General features: G+C 44.5%; 1 protein-coding gene across 5 annotated transcripts in view; it reads left to right on the top strand.

Moving 5' to 3' along the window:
* The window catches only part of LOC110490603 (tumor protein 63), a 129,184-nt gene that overhangs the window by 41,358 nt on the left and 70,230 nt on the right, over window positions 1–17,596 (top strand). The window contains exon 1 of one of the 5 annotated variants that reach the window (XM_036979013.1): window positions 4,881–5,056. The exons of the other annotated variants lie outside the window; for them this stretch is intronic. Coding sequence (XP_036834908.1) covers window positions 5,015–5,056 — 42 coding nt within the window. The 5' untranslated portion in view covers window positions 4,881–5,014. Of the gene's footprint in view, window positions 1–4,880; window positions 5,057–17,596 lie in introns of those variants that run through there. 5 annotated transcript variants of the gene reach the window in all.

Genomic DNA, 17,596 nt, shown 5'->3' with positions numbered 1-17,596 from the left:
AGTGGTGTCTGCATCATGTTAAGGGTATGCTTGTCATCATTAAGGGCTGAGGAGTTTTTCAGGATAAAATAAACTGAATGGAGCTAGGCACAGGCAAAACCCTAGAGGAAAAGTCTGCTTTTCACCAGACACTGGGAGAGGAATTCACCTTTCAGCAGGTCAATAACCTAAAACACAAGGCCACATATACACTGGAGATGGTTGCCATGAAGACAGTGAATGTTCCTGAGTTGACTTAGATCTACTTGAAAATCTATATAGTAAGGCCTGAAAATAGTTGTCTCGCAATGATCAACAACCAATTGGACAGAGCTTGAAGAATTCTGAAAAAAATAATGGGCAAATATTGCACAATCCAGGTGTGGAAATCTCTTAGAGACTCACCCAGAAAGACTCACAGCTGTAATCACTCTTAGACACTTACCCAGAAAGACTCACAGCTGTACTGACTGCCAAAGGTGCTTCTATAAAATATTGACTCAGGGGTGTGAAGAATTATGGACATTTCTGTATTTTATTTTTCAATACATTTGCAAAAAAAAATTCTAAAAACATGTTTTCAATTTATCTTTATGGAGTATTGTGTGTAAGTAGATAAGAGAAGGAAAAAAATATATATATTTCATCCATTTTGAATTCAGGTTGTAACACAACAAAATGTGGAATAAGTCAATAGGTCTGAATACTTTCTGAAGGCCCTGTACATAGCTATATTAGAATTAAATATTTAAGGTCATTTCATCAAACTTATGAGGGTCTCCTTGGCACTACTCCGTGAGCAGGAGGGTCTTCATGTAGGCTACAGTGTCCCGCAAAATCATCCTGTTGTCCCACATTTGGCTATTTTATATGCGATCACCCTAATGATGACATATTCCTGTGGTAGAAATTTCACCCTGAAAATCTCTCCCTCAAAACAACAGTACTTTTTTCAAATCGAATGTATTTTACAGTATACGTTGACAAATTACATTGAAACAACGTTGTTTCAACCAGTTTGTACACAGTGAGTAGTTTACCTACTACCGTTTAGAAGTAACTCAAGCTTTAATCACTGATCTACTTCCTGTTCCTACTACTGTTTAGAAGTAACTCAAGCTTTAATCACTGATCTACTTCCTGTTCCTACTACCGTTTAGAAGTAACTCAAGCTTTAATCACTGATCTACATCCTGTTCCTACTACCATTTAGAAGTAACTCAAGCTTTAATCACTGATCTACATCCTGTTCCTACTACCATTTAGAAGTAACTCAAGCTTTCATCACTGATCTACATCCTGTTCCTACTACCATTTAGAAGTAACTCAAGCTTTAATCACTGATCTACTTCCTGTTCCTACTACCGTTTAGAAGTAACTCAAGCTTTAATCACTGATCTACATCCTGTTCCTACTACCGTTTAGAAGTAACTCAAGCTTTCATCACTGATCTACTTCCTGTTCCTACTACTGTTTAGAAGTAACTCAAGCTTTAATCACTGATCTACATCCTGTTCCTACTACCGTTTAGAAGTAACTCAAGCTTTAATCACTGATCTACTTCCTGTTCCTACTACCGTTTAGAAGTAACTCAAGCTTTCATCACTGATCTACTTCCTGTTCCTACTACCGTTTAGAAGTAACTCAAGCTTTCATCACTGATCTACTTCCTGTTCCTACTACCGTTTAGAAGTAACTCAAGCTTTCATCACTGATCTACTTCCTGTTCCTACTACCGTTTAGAAGTAACTCAAGCTTTCATCACTGATCTACTTCCTGTTGCCGAAATATGAAAATGTATTATTGATGTATTTGATTGAATTGTAATTTCTTTAAATGTCACCCCCAATAACATATTCTGTCCTGCTGATAACAGTAAGCACTGGTCCTCTGTCAGAGATTGAACCCCCCTCGTCACCACAGCTGTGCTGTAATTTGTGATTATTGCGAGGATCAGGTTTAGGGCTCTGCTTCCTTTGTGCTGCTGTGTCACCAGAGTCACCCTGAGGTGACACTTTAACCATGTCACCTTATCCTTCTATTGACTAGGAGGTCTAATGTTAAAAGTTAATAGTTAGACTCGTGCCCATTCTTCTCGTTTCTGGACTGGCTACAGAGATCATGTGGATAAGCAGACTCACCTTGGTGTCCTCGACTTGTACAGTTACATTTGGCTTTGTGTTATAAAGGTCATTCAAGTGACTTGAAGGTTACAAATGATGAGAGCAGAGTGACATTTACCTTAGTCAGCAGGATCATTACTGGACTTTTCAATATGTAGACAAATCTGAACTATTCTCTACACAGCTGTCTGCTTGTCTTAAACCAGCTGTATTCTCTACACAGCTGTCTGCTTGTCTTAAACCAGCAGTATTCTCTACACAGCTGTCTGCTTGTCTTAAACCAGCCAGCTGTATTCTCTACACAGCTGTCTGCTTGTCTTAAACCAGCTGTATTCTCTACAAAGCTGTCTGCTTGTCTTAAACCAGCTGTATTCTCTGTATTACCCATGAAAACACACTAGTACTGCTCCAACACTCCTGGGTATTCAGAAACCACTAACATAACCTCTATTCAACATGCCGCCTGCTGTTGTGTTAACATAATTAGAAGTTTGTTTAGCTAGCTCAACTAATTACCAGAAAAGAGACGAATTTCAAAAGAGACGAATCCTTGAATGAGATGAGGCCACCGTACCAAGGGAGGGAGGAGGGAGGCTATAACATAAACAAATAATAGGGTCCATTTGGTTTAAAGTGTCCCTCTACTTTGCAGCCAGGCCAGGTTGACCTGTAGGTCTGTAGCCCCAGGGTTCAGGGTTCAGGGTTCAGGGTCCAGGGTTCAGGGTCCAGGGTCCAGGGTCCAGGGTCCAGGGTTCAGGGTCCAGGGTTCAGGGTCCAGGGTCCAGGGTCCAGGGTCCAGGGTTCAGGGTTCAGGGTCCAGGGTTCAGGGTTCAGGGTCCAGGGTCCAGGGCTGGGTGTGGAGCTTTAACATCTAGGGTACTGACCAGTCAGGGATATTTCTACTGGCCCGGGTTGGCCTGTCTACAGTCTAAAATTCTATGCAATGTTTTCAGTGTGCTAGTTTGGCAAAATTTGAGTTATTAGTTTGGTACGTGTTTTACTAGCCTGTACTAAAAAAAAGGTGCTAGCCTCAGGCTAGAGGGCTAGCTTAATTTCCATCCCTAGGTGACCTGTTTGGGTGTGGCTGCTGACTGCAGACGATCACTCCAGATGACTCCAGGTTATATAGGAGTGAGTATTAGTGACTGCTTTGAAAGAGTTTAACTTCGGGGTCAGAGAGACTTTCCCCTTCTTGTCCTGCAGGAATAGAATTTACCCCACCTCCACCCCACTTACCCTGCACTGTCATCAACCACCCCTCCTATAATACCTCCAGCCACTCAGGTTGCAGTACTGTCTTCAATTTAGCCTAGCACTTGATAATGTTAACGTGTAGGCCTAGCTAACTACAGATCTGATTACCTACGAGCATAATGGTAACGTTTGTTTACAGTTTTTTTCACTGTCAAATCAAACTTTATTAGTCACCTGCGCCAAATACAATAAGTGTATATACAGTATACAGGGGGTACCGGTACCGCGTCTATGTGCGAGGTTACCGGTTAGTCGTGGTCATTTGTAAGCTGTGTTAGCCATTCTTAAGCTATGAAAACTACTTATCATTATATATAAAACCTTTTCAGGATCTAAAAACTCTAATATATAGCTCAAATATATACAATTGTCAAATTAAGTTTTACTTTTTGATTTCACATGCATTTCAATATCTTATTTATCCTTTGCTTTGCCAACCCTTCTTCACTTGTACCTCAGGCCTCGATTCTGCTCTCAGGTTCTGTCTATATCATATACTGAATCTTAAACTTATAAACTATTATAACTTCTCAAATGTCTTTGTTTAAATGACAAATGAAGGTTCATGTAATAGGAGAAACAGTAAATGGCTCAGTGAAGAGGAAATGCTCACGGCTTCAATATAGCGTTCATGTGTAATTAGCCCCTTCAGTGTGCTATTCATTAGCCTCTTCAATGTGCTATTCATTAGCCTCTTCAATGTGCTATTCATTAGCCTCTTCAATCTGCTATTCATTAGCCTCTTCAATGTGCTATTCATTAGCCTCCTCAGTGTCCTATTCATTAGCCTCTTCAGTGTGCTATTCATTAGCCTCTTCAGTGTGCTATTCATTAGCCTCTTCAATGTGCTATTCATTAGCCTCTTCAGTGTGCTATTCATTAGCCTCTTCAGTGTGCTATTCATTAGCCTCTTCAGTGTGCTATTCATTACCCTCTTCAGTGTGCTATTCATTAGCCTCTTCAGTGTGCTATTCAGTAGCCTCGTTCAGCTAGTAGACGTCAGTTCAGTTCCATTCAGCATTGGTAGCATTTAAGGACATTATAATGTACCAGTCTGTGTGGATATTCACAGCTATGTCTTGTCACTTTGAGTTGTTCTGAACAACAGAGAAGTGGATAATGTATCAAATCAGAGGTGTTGTTTTAACCTCAGAACATGACAGGACTAACTGAAATGTACAGTAAATTGATATAAATCAGGTTGCATTGAAAGCAATCACTGTAGTAACTGTCCTGATTGTAGTGAATGGAATTAACTAAGTGAGCTGTATTAACTGTCCTGATTGTATTGAATGGAATTAACTAAGTGAGCTGTATTAACTGTCCTGATTGTATTGAATGGAATTAACTGAGTGAGCTGTTTGTCTGTCTTAGCAGAGAGAGAGAGGTAGTCAAGGAGATGGGTGTGGACTCACCACCCCAGGTATTGGACAGGTAGCTCCTCAGACCCCTCCTCCTCTCCTGTTCTCAACCCCCCCCCCCCCCCCCCCCCTGGTATATATCTCCTTCCCATAGATTCCTATAGAGACTCTTTGCCTGTCCTGTCCTGTTGTCATCCATAGTCCTCATAGCCACTCGTTCATTCAGACTGAGACAGGGACCAGAGGTTCATCCTGGAGTCAGTGGAGCACACAGCACTGCTCAACCTCAGCGCCAACATGTTGTATCTGGAGACGGGGACGCCCACGTCGTACAGCGAGGTAAGGCCCAGGGAGGAGGCTCCTACTGGGGCATCAGGGACCGCTAACGTCCCCTTGGCTCCATGGAGCTTCTGGAGCTCCATGGTGGGAGTGGGACTGGAGAAATGCTAAATATATCAATACCTTATTAGTAGTGTTACTGCCATTTTCATATTTGAACATTTTCACCCCGTTAAATCTTTTTGATGTGATTTGGTGTCGGAGTTTATTGGCGGCTTAGGGCTTAGTGGTGGAATAGGGGCTTTAACATAAAGAAGGAATTTGAAAAAGTTGAAATAGTTAAAAACAAAGTGATTATTTAAAATCTGTCTGTGGCACTCACAGAAAAACAAATGGAGAAAGATGTTTAGGCAGCAGATTACTTTTCGTTTGTGTTTCGATTCAGTGGCTTTGTATGTGTTTATCTGCGTGTGTGCAGCGTTGTGTGTGTGTGTGTGAGTGTGTGTGTGCAGGGGAATGTAAACACCTGGAGTGTTTGTTGAATAGAGGAAGAGGCGCTGTGTGAAATGGCTGCTCTGCTCCGCTACCCTGTCCTGTTGAGATGTGGCCCTGCACTCTGCCATTAGCCCTGTTAACATCTGGAGTCACAACTACTGACTCACCATAGTTCCATTAGCTCCATTATCTCCAATAGATCCATTATCTCCAATAGTTCCATTAGCTCCAGTAGTTCCATTATCTTCAATAGTTCCATTATCTCCAGTAGTTCCATTATCTTCAATAGTTCCATTAGCTTCAATAGTTCCATTAGCTTCAATAGTTCCATTAGCTTCAATAGTTCCATTAGCTTCAATAGTTCCATTATCTCCAGTAGTTCCATTAGCTTCAATAGTTCCATTAGCTCATGTAGTTCCATTATCTCCAGTAGTTCCATTATCTTCAATAGTTCCATTAGCTTCAATAGTTCCATTATCTCCAGTAGTTCCATTAGCTTCAATAGTTCCATTAGCTTCAATAGTTCCATTAGCTCATGTAGTTCCATTATCTCCAATAGTTCCATTAGCTTCAATAGTTCCATTAGCTTCAATAGTTCCATTAGCTTCAATAGTTCCATTATCTCCATTATCTCCAATATATCCATTATCTCTAGTAGTTCCATTAGCTCCATTATCTCCAATAGTTCCATTATCTCCTGTAGTTCCATTAGCTTCAATAGTTCCATTAGCTTCAATAGTTCCATTATCTCCTGTAGTTCCATTAGCTCCTGTTGTTCCATTATCTCCTGTAGTTCCATTAGCTCCTGTACTTCCATTAGCTCCTGTTGTTCCATTATCTCCTGTAGTTCCATTATCTCCTGTAGTTCCATTAGCTCCTGTAGTTCCATTAGCTCCTGTAGTTCCATTAGCTCCTGTAGTTCCATTAGCTCTAATAGTTACAATAGCTCCAATAGTTACTATAGCTCTAATAGTTACATTAGCTCCAATGGTTACTATAGCTCTAATAGTTACATTAGCTCCAATAGTCACTATAGCTCTAATAGTTCCATCAGTGTTTTAACATTCATTAGACAAGACGATGAGGGTTCATTAATTATGGCATGGATTGTATTGCTTTACTGTGATTTAAGGCTGTGTGCTTTTTTGATTGCCTAATTGTTACATTACAGAAATTTAAATTAATATAATAATCTCTGATTCGTCTCCCCAAATTGTCTTGCAACTTTATTGTGTGAGTTTGTCGTTTTTCTGTGTTTGATTTATTTTGGAGACAGTAGATAAAATGGTGGTTGTGATTGAGGGGTGGATCTGGAGATGGGGAGCTGTGATTTGATGAGCATTATGGAGTAGAACTATTGGAGCTTATGAACAGGAAATTGTCCCTTTGTATGGAAACAATATAGCCCAAAATAATGTATCATAGTTCAAGATGGTTAAATGGAATAATTTAAAGAACGTAAAATGTTTGTATGAGTAAGCTACATGGGGACAACTTATTTATTTTGGTTTGTCCAAAATGGAGCCACTATATAATTTACTGGAACCAGAAATGTAGGGTTTACATATGTTTTGGCAGTTAGAATTACAAGGTGTGACATAGGCATTAAATAAGGGTTGATTCTCTGCTATAATAACCATCTGGAAAAGCAAATAATACCTTCTGGTCTTCGAGAAAGAAATGACATGATAGAAAGTTATCCATGTTTCCTTCTTTCCTAATGACAGATAATGGCCGTGACAACTAGTGACTGTCATTATAGTCAGTAAGGGTTTTGTTTGTTTATTTCAGGATTATATAATTCCTTTTCAAATATCGCGTCACCTTGAGCAAGTCAAATCGTTTCTGTAGAGGCTAGAATATAGTTGTATTACAGTCCTACTTAACGTCAATCTTTCTGGATTTCAGTCACATTTCTTTTATCTCGTAGTTTTACCAAAATTGTCATTAAGATATTTTTGTAATATGCTTTCTGTGCAGTTGAACAGTTCCTAACTGTCTGCTAATGACACTAAACATAAAGGACAGTATATTTATTTGTTTGCTAGTTTATTGGTTCCATTAGTTTGTCTGTAAAGATGACAGTCTGGTGTGATGACAGTCTCCTGGTGTGATGACATCTCCTGGTGTGATGACAGTCTGGTGTGATGACAGTCTCCAGGTGTGATGACAGTCTGGTGTGATCAATCAAATGTATTTATAAAGCCCTTCTTTCATCAGCTGATATCTCAAAGTGCTGTACAGAAACCCAGCCTAAAACCCCAAACAGCAAGCAATGCAGGTGTAGAAGCACGGTCTCTAGGAAAAACTCCCTAGAAAGGCCAGAACCTAGGAAGAAACCTAGAGAGGAACCAGGCTATGAGGGGTGGCCAGTCCTCTTCGGGCTGTGCCGGGTGGAGATTATAACAGAACATGGCCAAGATGTTCAAATGTTCATAGATGACAAGCAGGGTCAAATAATAATAATCACAGTGGTTGTCGAGGGTGCAACAGGTCAGCACCTAAGGAGTAAATGTCAGTTGGCTTTTCATAGCTGATCATTCAGAGTATCTCCACCACTCCTGCTGTCTCTAGAGAGTTGAAAAAAGCAGGTCTGGGACAGGTAGCACGTCCTGTGAACAGGTCAAGGTTCCATAGCCGCAGGCAGAACAGTTGAAACTGGAGCAGCAGCACGACCAGGTGGACTGGGGACAGCAAGGAGTCATCTGGCCAGGTAGTCCTGGGGCATGGTCCTAGGGTTCAGGTCCTCAGAGAGAAAGAGAGAGAGAGGGAGAGAGAGAGAGAAAGAGAGAGAATTAGAGATCATACCTAAATTCACACAGGACACTGGATAAGACAGGAGAAATACTCCAGATATAACAGACTGACCCAAACCCCCTGACACAAAACTATTGCAGCATAAATACTGGAGGCTGAGACAGGAGGGGTTGGGAGACACTGTGGCCCCGTCCGACGATGCCCACAGACAGGGTCAAACAGGCAGGACATAACCCCACCCACTTTGCCAAAGCACAGCCCCCATACCACTAGAGGGATATCTTCAACCACCAACTTACCATCCTGAGACAAGGCCGAGTATAGCCCACGAAGATCTCCCCCACGGCACGAACCCAAGGGGAGGTGCTAACCGGGACAGGAAGTTCACGTCAGTGACTCAACCCACTCAAGAGACGCACCCCTCCTAGGTACGGCATGGAAGAGCACCAGTAAGCCAGTGACTCAGCCCCTGTAATAGGGTTAGAGGCAGAGAATCCCAGTGGAGAGAGGGGAACCGGCCAGGCAGAGACAGCAAGGGTAGTTCGTTGCTCCAGTGCCTTTCCATTCACCTTACCTTCACACCCCTGGGCCAGACTACACTCAATCATAGGACCTACTGAATAGATGAGTCTTCAATAAAGACTTAAAGGTTGAGACCGAGTCTGCGTCACTCACATGGACAGGCAGACCATTCCCTCCAGCTGTTTGCTTAGAAATTCTTGGGACAGTATGGAGGCCTGCATCTTGTGACCGTAGCGTACGTGTAGGTACGTACGGCAGGACCAAATTGGAAAGATAGATAGGAGCATGCCCATGTAATGACTGTCTGGTGTGATGACAGTCTCCTGGTGTGATGACAGTCTGGTGTGATGAGAGTCTGATGTGATGACAGTCTCCTGGTGTGATGACATCCTGGTGTGATGACTGTCTGGTGTGATGACAGTCTGGTGTGATGACAGTCTGGTGTGATGACAGTCTCCTGGTGTGATGACAGTCTGGTGTGATGACAGTCTGGTGTGATGACAGTTTCCTGGTGTGATGACAGTCTGGTGTGATGACAGTCTCCTGGTGTGATGGCCATCTCCTGGTGTGATGACAGTCTGGTGTGATGACTGTCTGGTGTGATGACAGTCTCCTGGTGTGAAGAAAGTCTGGTGTGATGACAGTCTGGTGTCAATCTGCTACTCTCCCCACTTTATAAGATGGCTTCTAAAATGGTTGTTAGGTCTAAACACCTGTGTCTATTTGTTCTCCTAAAGCCCACCAGTGTTAGTGTTCAGGTGACGAGTCTATCTACCTACACTTGACCACTCCTCTCTGCTTCCACTGTATAGCACTGTTGTTAACACACACTGTTAGTCCCAAGTGGAGGGGGTGTAGATAGAGGACTTCAGCTGAGATCTAAGACCCCATCTTGTGGGTTTTTAATCTGGGGTCAGTTCACCACTCTTGCTCACAATAGGGCTTTGCAAATAGAGGGGGGGGGAAATGAGTTCCATTAGTTTTCATCCAGCCACACAAGACTGACTGTATTTAGGGAACGCCACAGTGCTTCTATGATAAGAGGAATATTGAAAGAGAACTTTGGCGGAATTCAATATTTTCCCAATGGGTTTGGAGACTTTTAAGATGTCTCAAAGATATTCACATCCACATGTTTGGTTTAGACTGCTCTCACAGATGTCACATTTTCTTGAGAAGAGACAGAAATCATTTGCATATAAGTAACAGAAAGAAAAGGGGTATGTGATCAACAGGAGTAGAGGTGCATTCACAAAACGGATCATACCAGTTAGCCAACAGTATTTACTTCATGGTTTATTTAAGATGATATACTGGGAGGTTCAGGCCTTGAATGCTGATTGGCTGACAGCCACGGTATATCAGACCGTATACCACAGATATCACAAACATTTATTTTTACTGCTCTAATTACGTTGGTAACCAGTTTATAATAGCAATAATATAATAGCACCTCGGGGGTTTATGATACAGTGCCTTGCAAAAGTATTCACCCCCCTTGGTGTTTTTCCTATTTTGGTTTCATTACAACCTGTAATTTAAATTTCAGGAAATGGACATACACAAAATAGTCCAAATTGGTGAAGTGAAAAAAAAGAAAAAACTTGTTAAAAAAAAATCAAAAAATGAAAAACATAAAAGTGGTGTGTGTATTGTATTCACCCCCTCTGCTATGAAGCCCCTAAATAAGATCTGGAGCAACCAATTACCTCCAGAAGTCACATAAATAGTTAAATAAAGTCCACCTATCTAATTGTCACATGATCTGTCACATGATATATATGTCTCAGTATATGTACCTGTTCTGAAAGGCCCCAGAGTCTGCAACACCACTAAGCAAGGGGCACCACCAAGCAAACGGCACCATGAAGAGCAAGGATCTCTACAAACAGGTCAGGGACAAAGTTGTGGAGAAGTACAGATCAGGGTTGGGTTAGAAAAAAAATATCTGAAACTTTGAACATCCCACGGAGCACCATTAAATCTATTATTTAAAAAAAATGAAAGAATGTGGCACCACAACAAACCTGCCAAGAGAGGGCCGTCCACCAAAACTCACGGACCAGGCAAGGTGGGCATTAATCAGAGAGGCAACAAAGAGACCAAAGGTAACCCTGAAGGAGCAGTAAAGCTCCACAGCGGAGATTGGAGTATCTGTCCATAGGACCACTTTAAGCCATAGAGCTGGGCTTTACTGAAGAATGTCCAGGAAAAAGCCATTGCTTATTAAAGAAAAAAATAAGCAAAGATGTTTGGTGTTTGCCAAAAGGCATGTGGGAGACTCCCCAAACATATGGAAGAAGGTACTCTGGTCAGATGAGACTCAAATTGAGCTTTTTGGCCATCAACGCAAACGTTATGTCTGGCGCAAACCAAACACCTCTCATCACCCAGAGAACACCATCCCCACATTGAAGCATGGTGGTGGCAGCATCATGCTGTGGGGATGTTTTTCCATCGGCAGGGACCAGGAAACTTGTCAGAATTGAAGGAATGATTGATGGAGCTAAGTACAGAGAAATTCTTGAGGGAAACCTGTTTCAGTCTTCCAGAGATTTGAGACAGGGATGGAGGTTCACCTTCCAGCAGGACAATGACCCTAAGCATACTACTAAAGCAACACTCGAGTGGTTTAAGAGGAAACATTTAAATGCCTAGTCATAGCCCAGACCTCATTCTAGTTGAAAGTCTGTGGTATGACTTAAAGATGGCTGTACACCAACGGAACCCATCCAACTTGAAGGAGCTGGAGCAGTTTTGCCTTGAAGAATGGGCAAAAATCCCAGTGGCTAGATGTGCGAAGCTTATAGAAACATACCCCAAGAGACTTGCAGCTGTAAATCCTGCTAAAGGTGTCTCTACAAAGTATTGACTTTAGTTATGCACACTCAAGTTTTCAGTTTTTTTGTCTTATTTATCGTTTGTTTCACAATAAAAAATATTTAGCATCTTCAAAGTGGTAGGCATGTTGTTTAAATCAAATGATACAAACCCCCCCAAAATCTATTTTAATTCCAGGATGTAAGGCAACAAAATAGGAAAAATGCAAATGGGGTGAATACTTTCGCAAGCCACTGTATTTAGCCAATATACCAAGGCTCTAAGGGCTGTATCCAGGAACTCTTAGGAAAGCCTTTAGCCGTGGCATAGTGGCCACATACCCCCTCGCTCCTTATTGTTTAAATGAACCATCATGCATATTGTGTCGTTAAAATCAAGTGTTCTAAATAATGTTGCTGGAGAACTTTAATTGTGAAGTCGTAAATCAAATCTCTCTGGTATCTAACATCTCCTTTAGGATCTCTGATATGTTTCTGAGATGGCAGGGAAACACTTTTTACGTTTTGTGGTAGGTATTAAAGGGTGGGATCTCTCTGTCCACCTACATCCCCTCTGGCTTAGTCTCAAACGGCACCCTATTCCCTATATAGTGCACTACTTTTGACCCGAGTCCATAGGGTGGCAGGTAGCCCAGCGGTTAAGAGCGTGGGGCCAGTAACCGAATGGTTGCTGATTGGAATCCCGGAGCCATCTCAGTGAAAAATCTGCCAATGTGCCCTTGAGCAAGGCACTTAAACCCTAATGGCTCCTGTAATTCACTCTGAATAAGAGTGTCTGCTAAATGATGTAAAATGATCAAATGTAACTCATGGTTGAAAAATGTGTAGGGAATAGAGTGCCATTTGGGAAGCAGACCCCAATGTGAGGTATCAGCTTCTACCCCTTCTCCAGGGAGGCTCCACGTCAGATTGTGGTGGGCCATGGTAGACTAGTGGTGGGCCATGGTAGCCTAGTGGTGGGCCATGGTAGACTAGTGGTGGGCCATGGTAGCCTAGTGGTGGGCCATGGTAGCCTAGTGGTGGGCCATGGTAGACTAGTGGTGGGCCATGGTAGACTAGTGGTGGGCCATGGTAGACTAGTGGTGGGCCATGGTAGACTAGTGGTGGGCCATCGTAGCCTAGTGGTGGGCCATGGTAGCCTAGTGGTGGGCCATGGTAGACTAGTGGTGGGCCATGGTAGCTTAGTGGTGGGCCATGGTAGCCTAGTGGTGGGCCATGGTAGCCTAGTGGTGGGCCATGGTAGCCTAGTGGTGGGCCATGGTAGCCTAGTGGTGGGCCATGGTAGCCTAGTGGTGGGCCATGGTAGCCTAGTGGTGGGCCATGGTAGCCTAGTGGTGGGCCATGGTAGCCTAGTGGTGGGCCATGCGATGCGGTTTAGTCGCCACTCTTAATTGCTTTAATGGTGTGTTGCTGTTTCCGGCGCCGACAGAGATGGCCGCCTCGCTTCGCGTTCCTAGGAAACTATGCAGTTTTTTGTTTTTTTACGTGTTATTTCTTACATTAGTACCCCAGGTCATCTTAGGTTTCATTACATACAGTCGAGAATAACTACTGAATATAAGATCAGCATCAACTCACCATCAGTACGACCAAGAATATGTTTTTCGCGACGCGGATCCTGTGTTCTGCCTTACAAACAGGACAACGGAGTGGATCCTATGCAGCGACCCAAAAAAACGACTCCGAAAGAGAGGGAAACGAGGCGGTCTTCTGGTCAGACTCCGGAGACGGGCACAGCGCGCACCACTCCCTAGCATTCTTCTTGCCAATGTCCAGTCTCTTGACAACAAGGTTGATGAAATCCGAGCAAGGGTAGCATTCCAGAGGGACATCAGAGACTGTAACGTTCTTTGCTTCACGGAAACGTGGCTTACTGGAGAGACGCTATCCGAAGCGGTGCAGCCAACAGGTTTCTCCACGCATCGCGCAGACAGGAAAAAACATCTTTCTGGTAAAAAGAGGGGCGGGGGCGTATGCCTTATGACTAACGTGACATGGTGCGATGAAAGAAACATACAGGAACTCAAATCCTTCTGTTCACCTGATTTAGAATTCCTCACAATCAAATGTAGACCGCATTATCTACCAAGAGAATTCTCTTCGATTATAATCACAGCCGTATATATCCCCCCTCAAGCAGACACATCGATGGCTCTGAACGAACTTTATTTAACTCTCTGCAAACTGGAAACAATTTATCCGGAGGCTGCATTCATTGTAGCTGGGGATTTTAACAAGGCTAATCTGAAAACAAGACTCCCCAAATTTTATCAGCATATCGATTGCGCAACCAGGGGAGGAAAGACCTTGGACCATTGTTACTCTAACTTCCGCGACGCATATAAGGCCCTGCCCCGCCCCCCTTTCGGAAAAGCTGACCACGACTCCATTTTGTTGATCCCTGCCTACAGACAGAAACTAAAACAAGAGGCTCCCACGCTGAGGTCTGTCCAACGCTGGTCCGACCAAGCTGACTCCACACTCCAAGACTGCTTCCATCACGTGGACTGGGAGATGTTTCGTATTGCGTCAGATAACAACATTGACGAATACGCTGATTCGGTGTGCGAGTTCATTAGAACGTGCGTTGAAGATGTCGTTCCCATAGCAACGATTAAAACATTCCCTAACCAGAAACCGTGGATTGATGGCAGCATTCGTGTGAAACTGAAAGCGCGAACCACTGCTTTTAATCAGGGCAAGGTGTCTGGTAACATGACCGAATACAAACAGTGCAGCTATTCCCTCCGCAAGGCTATCAAACAAGCTAAGCGCCAGTACAGAGACAAAGTAGAATCTCAATTCAACGGCTCAGACACAAGAGGCATGTGGCAGGGTCTACAGTCAATCACGGACTACAGGAAGAAACCCAGCCCAGTCACGGACCAGGATGTCTTGCTCCCAGGCAGACTAAATAACTTTTTTGCCCGCTTTGAGGACAATACAGTGCCACTGACACGGCCTGCAACGAAAACATGCGGTCTCTCCTTCACTGCAGCCGAGGTGAGTAAGACATTTAAACGTGTTAACCCTCGCAAGGCTGCAGGCCCAGATGGCATCCCCAGCCGCGCCCTCAGAGCATGCGCAGACCAGCTGGCCGGTGTGTTTACGGACATATTCAATCAATCCCTATACCAGTCTGCTGTTCCCACATGCTTCAAGAGGGCCACCATTGTTCCTGTTCCCAAGAAAGCTAAGGTAACTGAGCTAAATGACTACCGCCCCGTAGCACTCACATCCGTCATCATGAAGTGCTTTGAGAGACTAGTCAAGGACCATATCACCTCCACCCTACCTGACACCCTAGACCCACTCCAATTTGCTTACCGCCCAAATAGGTCCACAGACGATGCAATCTCAACCACACTGCACACTGCCCTAACCCATCTGGACAAGAGGAATACCTATGTGAGAATGCTGTTCATCGACTACAGCTCGGCATTCAACACCATAGTACCCTCCAAGCTCGTCATCAAGCTCGAGACCCTGGGTCTCGACCCCGCCCTGTGCAACTGGGTACTGGACTTCCTGACGGGCCGCCCCCAGGTGGTGAGGGTAGGCAACAACATCTCCTCCCCGCTGATCCTCAACACTGGGGCCCCACAAGGTTGCGTTCTGAGCCCTCTCCTGTACTCCCTGTTCACCCACGACTGCGTGGCCACGCACGCCTCCAACTCAATCATCAAGTTTGCGGACGACACAACAGTGGTAGGCTTGATTACCAACAACGATGAGACGGCCTACAGGGAGGAGGTGAGGGCCCTCGGAGTGTGGTGTCAGGAAAACAACCTCACACTCAACGTCAACAAAACTAAGGAGATGATTGTGGACTTCAGGAAACAGCAGAGGGAACACCCCCCTATCCACATCGATGGAACAGTAGTGGAGAGGGTAGCAAGTTTTAAGTTCCTCGGCATACACATCACAGACAAACTGAATTGGTCCACTCACACAGACAGCATCGTGAAGAAGGCGCAGCAGCGCCTCTTCAACCTCAGGAGGCTGAAGAAATTCGGCTTGTCACCAAAAGCACTCACAAACTTCTACAGATGCACAATCGAGAGCATCCTGGCGGGCTGTATCACCGCCTGGTATGGCAACTGCACCGCCCTCAACCGTAAGGCTCTCCAGAGGGTAGTGAGGTCTGCACAACGCATCACCGGGGGCAAACTACCTGCCCTCCAGGACACCTACACCACCCGATGTCACAGGAAGGCCATAAAGATCATCAAGGACATCAACCACCCGAGCCACTGCCTGTTCACCCCGCTATCATCCAGAAGGCGAGGTCAGTACAGGTGCATCAAAGCTGGGACCGAGAGACTGAAAAACAGCTTCTATCTCAAGGCCATCAGACTGTTAAACAGCCACCACTAACACTGAGTGGCTGCTGCCAACACACTGACACTGACTCAACTCCAGCCACTTTAATAATGGGAATTGATGGGAAATGATGTAAATATATCACTAGCCACTTTAAACAATGCTACCTTATATAAATGTTACTTACCCTACATTATTCATCTCATATGCATACGTATATACTGTACTCTATATCATCGACGGTATCCTTATGTAATACATGTATCACTAGCCACTTTATACTATACTATGCCACTTTGTTTACATACTCATCTCATTTGTACATACTGTACCCGATACCATCTACTGTATCTTGCCTATGCTGCTCTGTACCATCACTCATTCATATATCCTTATGTACATATTCTTTATCCCCTTACACTGTGTACAAGACAGTAGTTTTGGAATTGTTAGTTAGATTACTTGTTATTACTGCATTGTCGGAACTAGAAGCACAAGCATTTCGCTACACTCGCATTAACATCTGCTAACCATGTGTATGTGACAAATAAAATTTGATTTGATTTGATTTGATTTGATTTGATAAAATCCCCTGTTCTGCCCACTTCAGCAGGTATATATGAGGTGTGGATAGATTAGACACTCTGTCAGTCTCCTACCCAGCCAGCCCAGACCTACGGTCCCCCCACCCACCCTGTTAGGTCATCATCACCCAGGGGACTGACCCAAGGTCCACAGTGCCCTCCCTCCCCCTGGTCACTCACCACTACCCAGGGGACTGACCCAAGGTCCACAGTGCCCTCCCTCCCCCTGGTCACTCATCATCACCCAGGGGACTGACCCAAGGTCCACAAGGTCACTCACCACTACCCAGGGTGCAGGTCAGAAGAGATGAGAGGCTGGAATGGCAGTTATTCCCCCCTCGGGCCAGGTCTATGGGCCATCTCACCTCTATTCCCCCCTCGGGCCAGGTCTATGGGCCATCTCACCTCTATTCCCCCCTCGGGCCAGGTCTATGGGCCATCTCACCTCTATTCCCCCCTCGGGCCAGGTCTATGGGCCATCTCACCTCTATTCCCCCCTCCGGCCAGGTCTATGGGCCATCTCACCTCTATTCCCCCGCTCGGGCCAGGTCTATGGGCCATCTCACCTCTATTCCCCCCTCGGGCCAGGTCTATGGGCCATCTCACCTCTATTTCCCCGCTCGGGCCAGGTCTATAGGCCATCTCACCTCTATTCCCCCGCTCGGGCCAGGTCTATGGGCCATCTCACCTCTATTCCCCCCTCGGGCCAGGTCTATGGGCCATCTCACCTCTATTCCCCCCTCGGGCCAGGTCTATGGGCCATCTCACCCCTATTCCCCCCTCGGGCCAGGTCTATGGGCCATCTCACCTCTATTACCCTGTCCTTTAAGGGCAGTTCAAAGTACTTGAGGTGATCAATTGCCTCATGCTCATAAACTATCAACTATCGTAAAGAGAAGAAATCAGATTACTGACCTCCCCTGTCTTTGTACTTTCTCGTGTTGGTAATTGAGTTGAAGAGGAAGCATCTCTCTCTCTTTTTCTCTCTCTCTCTCTCTCTCTCTCTCTCTCTCTCTCTCTCTCTCTCTCTCTCTCTCTCTCTCTCTCTCTCTCTCTCTCTGTAATGAGTTAGTAGGAGT

The sequence above is a fragment of the Oncorhynchus mykiss genome, chromosome 5 (genome assembly GCF_013265735.2).
Source record: "Oncorhynchus mykiss isolate Arlee chromosome 5, USDA_OmykA_1.1, whole genome shotgun sequence".
In the NCBI taxonomy this organism is placed as follows: Eukaryota; Metazoa; Chordata; class Actinopteri; order Salmoniformes; family Salmonidae; genus Oncorhynchus; species Oncorhynchus mykiss.
Note: the sequence above shows the minus strand (reverse complement) of the source record. Positions and strands in the feature narration are given on the sequence as shown.